Source organism: Salvelinus sp. IW2-2015, unplaced genomic scaffold (assembly GCF_002910315.2).
Source record: "Salvelinus sp. IW2-2015 unplaced genomic scaffold, ASM291031v2 Un_scaffold16525, whole genome shotgun sequence".
Classification (NCBI taxonomy): Eukaryota; Metazoa; Chordata; class Actinopteri; order Salmoniformes; family Salmonidae; genus Salvelinus; species Salvelinus sp. IW2-2015.
Genome location: NW_019957627.1, coordinates 45,910 through 57,357, shown reverse-complemented (window position 1 = coordinate 57,357; position 11,448 = coordinate 45,910). Strand labels below are relative to the sequence as shown.

Below are 11,448 nucleotides of genomic sequence, written 5' to 3'. Positions count from 1 at the left end.
CATCACAGGCTGCGTTCAGGAACACCTTGCTAGCTTGATGTCCAGCTAGCTAGCAGCTAGGGTAGCTGCAACGCCAAATAGCTCCTCAGACCCGTCCTTGGTCGGCAGGATCACTGGAAAGATACAAGCAGTCCCAGCAACTGATGCCAACTGCGTTGCGGGATCCAACATAAGAAGCTAGGTAGCTATCAAGAACTTCCCAATATTCTATTAAACAAACTTTCCAAACAAACAAAACCGAGCTTTTCCGCATAAAACAGGAAGAGACGATGTGTGTCCTGAGGATTTTTATTTGTTTAAATTAGTCAAATCTTACATTTCTGAATATTTGTATTAATCAAATAGATGAATCTATTAATCTGTGTTCCTGTGCCCAAAGACACAACAAAACTAAATATTAGCAAAACACAAGACATTGGTTATTTTCCAAAGTACTTACATTTATTTGAGAAGAGAGAACCACAAGGAGGTGAATACAGTACAATAGTGTCAACCTGGTGCACAACAGTTTAGGCACTTTATTCTCAGGTAAAAAGATCCCGGCAACCTGTCTGACAGGGATATTAAAACTGAAAAAAACTTTTTTTCCTAATAAAAGGAGAATTCCATAAAACTTAAGAGAATAACAATTATTTGGTCGTTGAGTTCAGAGGTATTGTGGTGTCAAGGGGGAGGGGGCTAGTCTGTAACAAGTGACATTTTGTCAAATAAAACAGATTATATATGGTTAAAAGAAAGTGTTAACAGAACTCACTCTACTACTACAAAACAAATGTATTGGGACATTGGAAATAAGGTGTTCAATTAGCATAAGATCAGAAACACAAACTTGAATGAAATGTACAAGGAAAGTAGCTAATCTGCTGGTGTGGTTGCTGCTTAAACTGTGGTTTAGTCTTATTTTGTGCATACTGTTTCACCAGTCTTTCATGAAGCCATATGATATTATTTTGTATGCCTATTAATTTTCAACTACTAGTACGGCTTTGATCATGGGGAACATTTTCCTGCCCGCTAAACAGTACTAAATGTGCAAAAATTCTCATAAAGTATCACTCATGCAATAATTAATCAGTTGAGATATTTTTGCGTACTGAGCACAGATGTGGAAACAAATGACAGTTACGAGAGCTAAAATCAACATAACTATGTTATGACTAATGCTAAAGTCAAGCAATGACAATTAAGATATTAGACAAATGGGGTTGTGTTATCGTAAAAGAAGCTAAAACATCTGTCACCCCAGAAATAAAAACAGGTAAAATAGTGAAACAAACCGGGATGTATATAGGAAGTACTGTATGTAACTGCTAAAAAAAAGAAGAAAATCCACAAGGACGACCCATTTGTATACCTGTAAAACTAATTCACAACTATTTCTGAACATAAAAAATAATAATATGTGAATAGAACATGAATAACAAAATGAAGGGAATCAAAACACAAATTACCACAATGTTCTCTCAAACCTATGAAAAGACGATAAATGTAAAATAATTTCTTGAAGTCGGAAGTTTACAAACACCTTATCCAAATACATTTAATCCAAGTAAAAATTCCCTGTTAAGGTCAGTTAAGATCACCACTTTAATTGAAGAAAGTGAAATGTCAGAATAAGAGTAGAGAATTATTTATTTCAGCTTTTATTTCTTTCATCACATTTGCAGTGGGTCAGAAGTTTACATACACTCAATTAGTATTTGGTAGCATTGCCTTTAAATTGTTTAACTTGGGTCAAACATTTCAGGTAGCCTTCCACAAGCTTCCCACAATAAGTTGGGTGAATTTTGGCCCATTCCTCCTGACAAGCTGGTGTAACTGAGTCAGGTTTGTAGGCCTCCTTGCTCGCACACGCTTCTTCAGTTCTGCCCACACATTTTCTATAGGATTGAGGTCAGGGCTTTGTGATGGCCACTCCAATACCTTGACTTTGTTGTCCTTAAGCCATTTTGCCAAAACATTGGAAGTATGCTTGGGGTCATTTGTCCATTTGGAAGACCCATTTGTGACCAAGCTTTAACTTCCTGACTGATGTCTTGAGATGTTGCTTCAATATATCCACATACATTTTTCTTCCTCATGATGCCATCCATTTTGTGAAGTGCTCCAGCAGCAAAGCACCCCCACAACATGATGCTGCCACCCCCGTGCTTCACAGTAGGGATGGTGTTCTTCGACTTGCAAGCGTCCCCCTTATCAATCAAAAACATAACGATGGTATTATGGCCAAAACAGTTCTATTTTTGTTTCATCAGATCAGAGAACATTTCTCCAAAAAGTACGATCTTTGTCCCCATGTGCAATTGCAAACCGTAGTCTGGCTTTATGGCGGAGCAGTGGCTTCTTCCTTGCTGAGCGGCCTTTCAGGTTATGTCGATATAGGACTGTGCTGTATATCTATACTGTGGATATAGATACTTTCGTACTTGTTTCCCCAGCATCTTCACAAGGTCCTTTGCTGTTGTTCTGGGATTGATTTGCACTTTTTGCACCAAAGTACGTTCTTCTCTAGGAGACAGAACGCGTCTCCTTCCTGAGCGGTATGACGGCTGCATGGTCCCATGGTGTTTATACTTGCGTACTATTGTTTGTACAGATAAACGTGGTACCGTCAGGCATTTGGAAATTGCTCCCAAGGATCAACCAGACATGTGGAGGTCTACAAATGTTTTCTGAGGTCTTGGCTGATTTCTTTTGATTTTCCCATGATGTCAAGCAAGAGACACTGAGTTAAGGTAGGCCTTCAAATACATCCACAGGTACACCTCCAATTGACTCAACTGATGTCAATTAGCATATCAGAAGCTTCTAAAGTCATGACAGAATTTTATGGCATTTTCCAAGCTGTTTAAAGGCACAGTCAGCTTAGTGTATGTAAACTTCTGACCGCACTGGAATTTTGATACAGTGAATTATTAGTGAAATAATCTGTCTGTAAACAATTGTTGGAAAAATTACTTGTGTCATGCACAAAGTAGATGTCCTAACCGACTTGCCAAAACTATAGTTTGTTTACAAGAAATGTGTGGAGTGGTTGAAAAACTAGTTGTAATGGATCCAACCTAAGTGTATTTAAACTTCCAACTTCAACTGTATGTTACAAAGCAGATTAGTTGAATCAGAGAATATGAAATCACCTGAGGAATTTGGTACATTTCTGAATACAAAAAAATCTAACAGTGCTCCCTCAAATATACTCCATTACAGTGTGCCAAGTTTTCACAGTTCAATTCCATCTGTACAAACGAGTTTAAGTCATACTTACATAAACATATTAGAATATCTATACATACCAAAAGGTTTCAGGTTGCACCACACATCAGCCTCAAAAACGGTGATTCAAACATAGCTATTAGGGCATTTATGGGAATAGAAACTGCTGTAAGAATAAAGTATACTGATGAGTCATTTGAAAAATATACAACTTTAATCTCTCCATTTGTGCCACTATAGGATGGTATTTTGGCCCATCCAGGGGCTATGTGACAGCTTTAAAACGGCTTATTCCAGTCTCTGGTTGCCTCCATGAGATGCCGTTGGCCGTGGCCTATCCACTCCTCTTGGTTGTTGAAGAGTCGACCACAAAACCAACAGGCGAACATTGATGATCTCTCTGCACATCTAGATAAGGACTTCACCACCTCGTACTTTTTCCTGCTCATTTTTTTAAACTTCAGTTTTAACAGAAATCGCTCCCGGACTCTGCTTTCTGAAGGCCGAAGTCTCGACCCACAGCTTTGTGATGAGGGACATTTCACCTTGGCGCTTTTCCCCAGAAGTCCAGTCGGGCCGAGTTCAGAGAGAGCTTGAACCGTTTTTTGGGACAGTGCCACCTTGGAAACAGCACCTTTGTACTTGTTAGCAGACCTCATGATACTGGCCACTTCAGGAATGTCGGCATCGGGATGGTTGAGAACCACTACCGGCTGATTTCGTCGAGGGCATTTAATCTCCTGTAGTGAACTGAATGGGTACAGTCTCAGAGTCCTCTCTGCATCTTTGGGTACAGGCACCCAGAGCGAGGGAGCCCCTTTCTCAGTTACCGCCTTGCTCGAGAGCCTCTTCACTTTAGGCAAGTGCTCTGGGAGTTCATCAAACAACGCTTTCCTGTGCCTCTTCCTTTGACTTAGCTGGCGACTTGGGGTAAGGGGGGATTTATTCAGACCATCTATGCCCACTTGCTGCCTGACCCTACCTTGCATGTTGGATTGGGGGGACAGAAGATTTGAGAGCTTGGAAGCTATGACAGGTTTGTGGGAGGCATTTTGTATGGGTACCAGTTTCTGCCCTCCAGTAGAGACATTATTTGATGACATCAGAAAACAGGGCATCTGTGTGGAATTTGTGGCCAGATAAATGGGCTTGTTGGCAGAGGAGTGTGCAGCACCAGCAAGAAATGTGCTACCATTGGCAGTTCTGACGATCTTATAAACAACTTTATTTCCTCGATTTTCATTAGGTTGACCTTTCTGGTTCACAGACTTCCCATCAGGACTATTCAGAAGCATCCCTGACTTAGCTGGAGAGATATATCTAACCAAGAAGGCTTGTCGCCCAGTGTGCATTGCAGTTAATTTGTTCACCGAGTTCGCAGACATTGCCAGAACTGGACGGGACATGAGTGGAGATTGAGACATTGAGCTTGCTAATTTGCTACCTGCATTGTGGGGGGGCTGGGTTACAGGGACTGGCCTCTGGACTAAGTAACAAGTCTGCAGTGACTTTATGGTATTTTCTCCAGGAGAACTATGTGCTGCATCTGACAACAGCATATTTCTTTTAAAAGCTGTGTTGTTGACTAGGTAGTGGCTTGCACTAGTACTGGTTCCAGGCTGAATAGCAGATAACGGCATTGCACCTTTTTCACTAGCACCTACAGTATGTCCTAGAATGCTGAACCTTCCACCATTGAGGGTGAGTGCCAACCCTGTGGTGTGATTCTGTATTTCAATTCCTGGCTTAACATAGGACACATTGATCTGAGGAGCAGAGGATTTGGTTATCAGCTTGAACCCTGCGTTGCCTTGGAGCTGCACAGGCACAGCAAACTGGTTCTCTGCAGTCTGTAAGAACATTTGTTGCTTTCCCTCTGCAGTTTTAAGGATCCTTAGCATAGTCTTAGGTGGCTTGACAGAATCATGGCTAGCAGCTGAGCAGCCTATTCTATCCTTCTCAAGCTGGTGGCTAATGATAGCATCTGAATGCTCCTCCAGTATGCGACCCAACACGGCCAAACTATTTATGCTCCCTGTTGCCCTTTCTGACACAGGAACACTCTCCTCCTCCGTTTTTACTGTAGTTTGGACTTGGTGTTTAGACCCAGAGTGTCCATGATTATCTCTCTCAGCTGCCACTGGGGTGGCCAGGTCTACAGTAGCTATGCACTCATCAACCTCAATGTCACGGTCTGACACTCTTTCCATTGCAGTCTCAGTCTCTTCTGCAGACTCCACTTCCCCATTTCCCTCATCTGGAGGTTGGGGGGATGCAGCCAATGTCAAGCTCCATTCAGGTGACTCTTTCATCCAAACACTTTCATCCTCTGTCGAAAGCTCTGATGGATGTTCACAAGGTTGTGTTGAGTTGGAGGAAATGCTTGATGTTTCCTTTGAGTAATTATGAAAACTGAACACCTCTTGGTTGGGAGAATTAAGATTTTCAGCATTAGTATCAGTCTCTTTGGAGTTGTCTGATTCAGCTGGGTGTGACTCCAGTAGGGGCATCAGATCTGGGGATAAAGTTTCAGTTTTAGTCTTAGTCGCTACACAGGAATTCATCTTATTGGCAGTAAAATCAGAAGGAACCATCTCCTTGATAATTGAATTATTTTTTTCAACGGTATCATCAGAAGGTAGGATGTCGCCAGTCATGGGTTCTGAGGCAGTCTTCTTAGGTTTGTCATTGGAGGGTAACGTCTCTCCATTGGGCACAGGGGAATTTTCAGTGATGGGGTCACTGATCTTATCAGCTGTAGCTGTATTCAGGTCACCAACTCTAAGCATGCTGATAGTTTCTTCAGAGACTAGTTTGGGAAGCATGGTCTCATAAGCTGATTCAGAGGGCATGGTCTTATCTGTGAGCATTTTGGCTGGAACGACCTCCACAGCAGTCACATTAGGGCTTGAATAAGCAGACATTATGTCTCCCAACTCAGAATCATTCGGCTGATTAGCAATTGATGATGTATTGTTATTCAGTTTACCGTTCTGAATCGTGGAGTGATCTGACTCTTTGGTCATTGGAGAAACTGCCAAGGAAGGAATCTGTTCATCCTGAAACTTATGTTGTTCACCATTCCTCTGCTGCTCTGTGTGTTTTGCTTTCTGTACTATTTTCTGTGGTAGTTTCTCCAGTATGGGCAACATCTCCTCAATGCTAATGTCCTCTTCCTCTGGTTTCACTTGAACTGAAATTGCAGTATCTCGATCAGTTCCTGAGGGGCTTAGAACTGTCATGTAAGGGAAGATAGTACTTGAATTTTCCCAATTTTCAGCCGAATCTGAGCATTGATTTCCATCGGAGGTAGCGTCTATAATTGGGCAGCCTCTCTCTTGAGCTCTACATGACATTTTATTTTCTGCGGAGGACTCAGGTTTTGCTGTTGGTATAACTTTGAGAACTAAATGCTTTTTGCCGTCAACCATTTTGAACCCCATTACTTTTGTAGTACAGTTAGGTGGAATAGAGATTTTATTYTTGACCATGAGAACAGTTAGTCCATTGGAGTTGTTCGGGCTTAGGGTGTCAGCCCCATAACTGTCATCACTTTCCTGGGACTTAGGTGGTGGTATAGATGATACAGCCTGGGAGTCAAATTGCTGCTCATTCTTAAGAGTCCCTTTGACCCGCTTCTTACAGTCCTTTTTCACACCCACAGCCCTGTCAAGGAACTGTTGGGTTTCCTCCAATGTTTTCTCTGGGTTCAACAACCTTCCATTTTGGTCAAGTAAACCTACTCCAGGAAGAGAATTCAGTTTGGACATCCACTGGGATTCCTTAGATTGACCACCTGCAGCAGGGCTTTTCTTCAGCAGGAGTTTTAATCCTGAAGAGGAGTTTGCCAGGGTATTGTTGCTGTCCTCCGTTGCTCTCCATATGTTTTTCTTGCCTGCCTCCTCACCATGGACAGTTACCATGTGCTTTGTGAGGTATTCTCTCCGTGCTGCCCCATATCCACAGACCTGACACGTGAAGGGGAAGGTACCCGAGTGGAGTTTTAGGTGCCTCTGGTGCTCACCTCGGCTAGAGCTGACATGTTGACATTTCACACATTTGAGCCAGCTCTCATTGTGATGATGGATGTGCTGCACAAATGTCCCTGCGTCAACTGTTGAAAACTCACATTTTTCGCAGTGAAAGTGGCCATTTTGGCTGTGAGACATGATATAGTGTCTAGTGAGCAGGAGGAGAGAGTACTGTACATCATTATTACAGATCTCGCATGTGACTAAAGTGTTCCTGTGCCCGATCCGATGGCGCTGAAGTGCAGGGAACTCATTTGTAACAAAGCCACACAAGTCACACGGATATGTCGGCAGGGTCCCCTTGTGGGCCCCCTGAAAATGTTTGAGGAGATCATTGGGGCTGTAGGTAGCGTCACCCTTACACTCTGAACACCCAAAGCTAAGTATTTTCCCAGAGAAGACTGCACCTTGCTGTATTTTACATGGGGACTTGGATGCTTTTCTGGCTGTCTTGCGACTACCTGACTCTTCAACAGATGTTTCATCAGGGTCACATTGGTCACTACATGGCAACCCGGGAAATTGATCTAACTTCTGGCCGGTGTGGTCCTTTGCCGATTCCTTTTCTTCCTCAGCCTCCATGTCGTCATGGCTTTCAGCAGGATCATCCAGTGTTTTCAGGTCCTCTTCCATGCTTCAATATACAGGCTCCTATGAACAAGAGAAGAGTGTCACAAATATGCTATCTAGCGGCACAAGACAATTTCTCACCACGGAATCCATTTTTGATTAAACAGTCGTCAATCACAACTTGGGAATTCTGACTAACCTTGCAAATCAGGCATTGGTGTCAAAGGAAAAATTATGTGATGCATCAAATCAGAACTTTAGACACCTGACACATTTGAACATGAAATTGAACTCAGGTTTGCGTGCGAAAATAAAGTGGTATTTATGCTTAAATCCCAAGACCCAATATGGCAGGGACCAGATTCAGCCCCGGGAAGGAACATAATCACAAATAATGTGTAGACTGAAAACATATTTAATATTTGATTAAAACAATAATTTCAATCCTTGCTTGCATTTGTATACGATCACATACACTAAATGGTCAAAAGTATGTGGACACTTCAAATTTGTGGATTAGGCTATTTCAGTCACACCAGTTGCTGACAGGTGTATACAAGCGAGCACACAGCCATGCAATCTCCATACACAAACATTGGCAGTAGAATGGCCTTACTGAAGAGCTTAGTGACTTTCAACATGACACAGTATGCCACCTTGCCAACAAGTTAGTTTGTCCAATTTCTGCCTTGCCAGAGCTGTCCGGTCAACTGTAAGTGCCGTTATTGTGAAGTGGTGCAACAACAGCTCAGCCACAGAACGGGACAGCGGAGTGCTGAAGCACGTAGTGCGTAAAAATCATCTGTCCTTGGTTGCAACACTCACTACCAAGCTTCAAACTGCCTCTGAAAGAAACGTCAGCAGAAGAACTGTTCATCTGGAGCTTCATGAAATGGGTTTCTATGGCCGAGCATTCGCACATAAACYTAAAGATCACCATGCGCAATGCCAAGCGTCGGCTGGAGTGGTGTAAAGCTCACCGCCATTGGACACTGGAGCAGAGGAAACATGTTCACTGGAGTGATGAATCACACGTCACCATCTGGCAGTCGGACAGACAAATCTGGGTTTGGCAGATGCCAGGAGAACACTACCTGCACAAATCAAGGTCCATAMAGAAATGGTTGGCGAGATTGGTGTGGAAGAACCTGACTGGCCTGCACAGAGACCTGACCTCCACACCATCAAACACCTTTGGGATAAACTGGAACGCCGACTGCGAGCCAGGCCTATTCTCCCAACATCAGTGCCCGACCTCACTAATGCGGTTGTTGCTGAATGGAAGCTAGTCCYCGCAGCAATGCTCCAACATCTAGTGGAAAGCCTTCCCAGAAGAGTAGAGACTATGATAGCAGCAAAGGGAGGGGGGGGTCCAACTCCATATTAATGCCCATGATTTTGGAATGAGATGTTCAACGAGCAGGYGCCCACATACTTTTGGCCATGTAGTGTATTTCTCTATTATGCATGGGAATACTTTGAATATTTGTTACAGTATTACCAACTGACAAGTATAGTTTCTATTAATGTTACTGCTGTTATTGTATTGGTCTGACTTACAATCTTCATTGAATCACCCAATAGAATAATGTCCAGTGGAGGGTATTTGGTATTTTATTAAGACAGGATGCTTTCTTGAATTCGTTCAGGATTTGCGGACTGTGAAAAGACCCCTGGTGGCATGTCTGGTGGCATGTCTGGTGGGATAAGTGTGTGCGTCAGAGCTGTGTGTAAATTGACTATGCAAACAATTTGGGATTTTCAACAATGTTTTATAAAAAGAAAAAGTGATGAAGTCAGTCTCTCCTCAACTCTTAGCCAAGAGAGACTGGCATGCATAGTATTTATATCAGCCCTCTGATTGCAAATCGTGCCGATCTGTTCTGGGCCAGCTGCAGCTTAACTAGGTCTTTCCTTGCAGCACAGGACCACACGACTGGACAATAATCAAGATTAGACTAAACTAGAGCCTGCAGAACTTGCTTTCTGGAGTGTGGTGTCTTTATTAAACCTAGACCTCTCCCCATCTTTACAACCATTGAATCTATATGTTTTGACCATGACAGTTTCCAATCTAAAGGGAATGCCAAGTAGCTTAGTCCCCTCAACTTGTTCAACAGCCACACCATTCATTACCATATTCAGCTGAGGTCTAGAACTTAAGGAATGATTTGAACCAAATACAAAGCGTTTACTTTTAGAGATGTTCAGGACCAGTTTATTACTGGCCACCCATTCCAAAACAGACTGCAACTCTTTGTAAAGGGTTTCAGTGACTTCATTAGCTGTGGTTGCTGATGCATATATGGTTGAATCATCACTATACATGGACACACATGCTTTGTTTAACTTCTTATGGCTGCAGGGGCAGTATTGAGTAGCTTGGATGAAAGGTGCACARAKGTGCCCATAGTAAACTGCCTGCTCCTCAGTCCCAGTTGCTAATATATGCATAGTATTATTCGTATTGGATAGAAAACACTCTGACGTTTCTAAAACTGTTTAAATTATGTCTGTGAGTATAACAGAACTCATATGGCAGGCAAAAACCTGAGGAAAAATCCAACCAGGAAGTGGGAATTCTGAGGCTGGTCGATTTTCAACCAAGATCCTATTGAATTCACAGCGAGATATGGATGAGKTTGCACTTCCTACGGCTTCCACTAGATGTCAACAGTCTGTAGAACCTTGTCTGATGCCTCTACTGTGAAGGGGGGCCGAATGAGGGGGGAATTAGTCAGGTCTGCCATGACCTGACCATGCGCGTTCACATGAGAGGGAGCTCCGTTCCATCGCTCATCTGAAGTCAATGTAATTCTCCGGTTGGAACGTTATTCAAGATTTATGTTAAAAACATTCTAAAGATTGATTCAATATATCGTTTGACATATATCTTTTGGACATTCCGTCAGCTTTTAGTGAACGCGCTTCCTGACGTTGGATTTGTTTACCAAACACGCTACAAAAATAGCTATTTGGACATAAATGATGGACATTACCGAACAAAACAAACATTTCTTGTGGAAGTGTGAGTCCTGGGAGTGTATTCCGACAAAGATCAGCAAAGGTAAGTGAAGATTTATAATGCTTTTTATCTGTTTTGTTGACTGCACAATTTGGCGGGTAACTGTATGGCTTGCTTTTGTGGCTGAACGCTGTTCTCAGATTATTGAATATTGGGCTTTTGGCGTAAAGCTTTTTGAAATCTGACACAGCGGTTGCATTAAGAACAAGTGTATCTTTAATTCTATGTAAAACATGTATCTTTCATCAAAGTTTATGAGTATTTATATTATTTGACGTGGCTCTCTGATTCATTTTATCTCTATTTCTGCTTTTTGTGACTCCTGTCTTTGGCTGGAAAAATGACTGTTTGTCTGTGATTTTGCGGTGACCTAACAATCGTTTGTGGTGCTTTCGCTGAAAAACCTATTTGAAATCGGACACTTTGGTGGGATTAACAACCAGATTACTTTAAAATGGTATAAGACACATGTATGTTTGAGGAATTTTAATTATGAGATTTCTGTTGTTTGAATTTGGCGCCCTGCACTTTCACTGGCTGTTGTCATATCATCCCGTTAACGGGATTGCAGCCATAATAAGTTAATGCCAGTGGCAGGTCATTGGTAAA

At 42.4% G+C, this 11,448-nt stretch overlaps 1 protein-coding gene across 2 annotated transcripts in view; it reads right to left on the bottom strand.

The window, feature by feature from the left end:
• Positions 1–419: 419 nt before the first annotated feature.
• Positions 420–11,448, bottom strand: part of LOC112080832 (zinc finger protein 518A-like) — a 33,377-nt gene continuing 22,348 nt past the window's right edge. For both annotated transcript variants that reach the window (XM_024146767.2, XM_024146768.2), the window contains one exon: positions 420–7,895. In XM_024146767.2, coding sequence (XP_024002535.1) covers positions 3,492–7,877 — 4,386 coding nt within the window. In that variant the 5' untranslated portion in view covers positions 7,878–7,895 and the 3' untranslated portion in view covers positions 420–3,491. The remainder of the gene's footprint in view (positions 7,896–11,448) is intronic.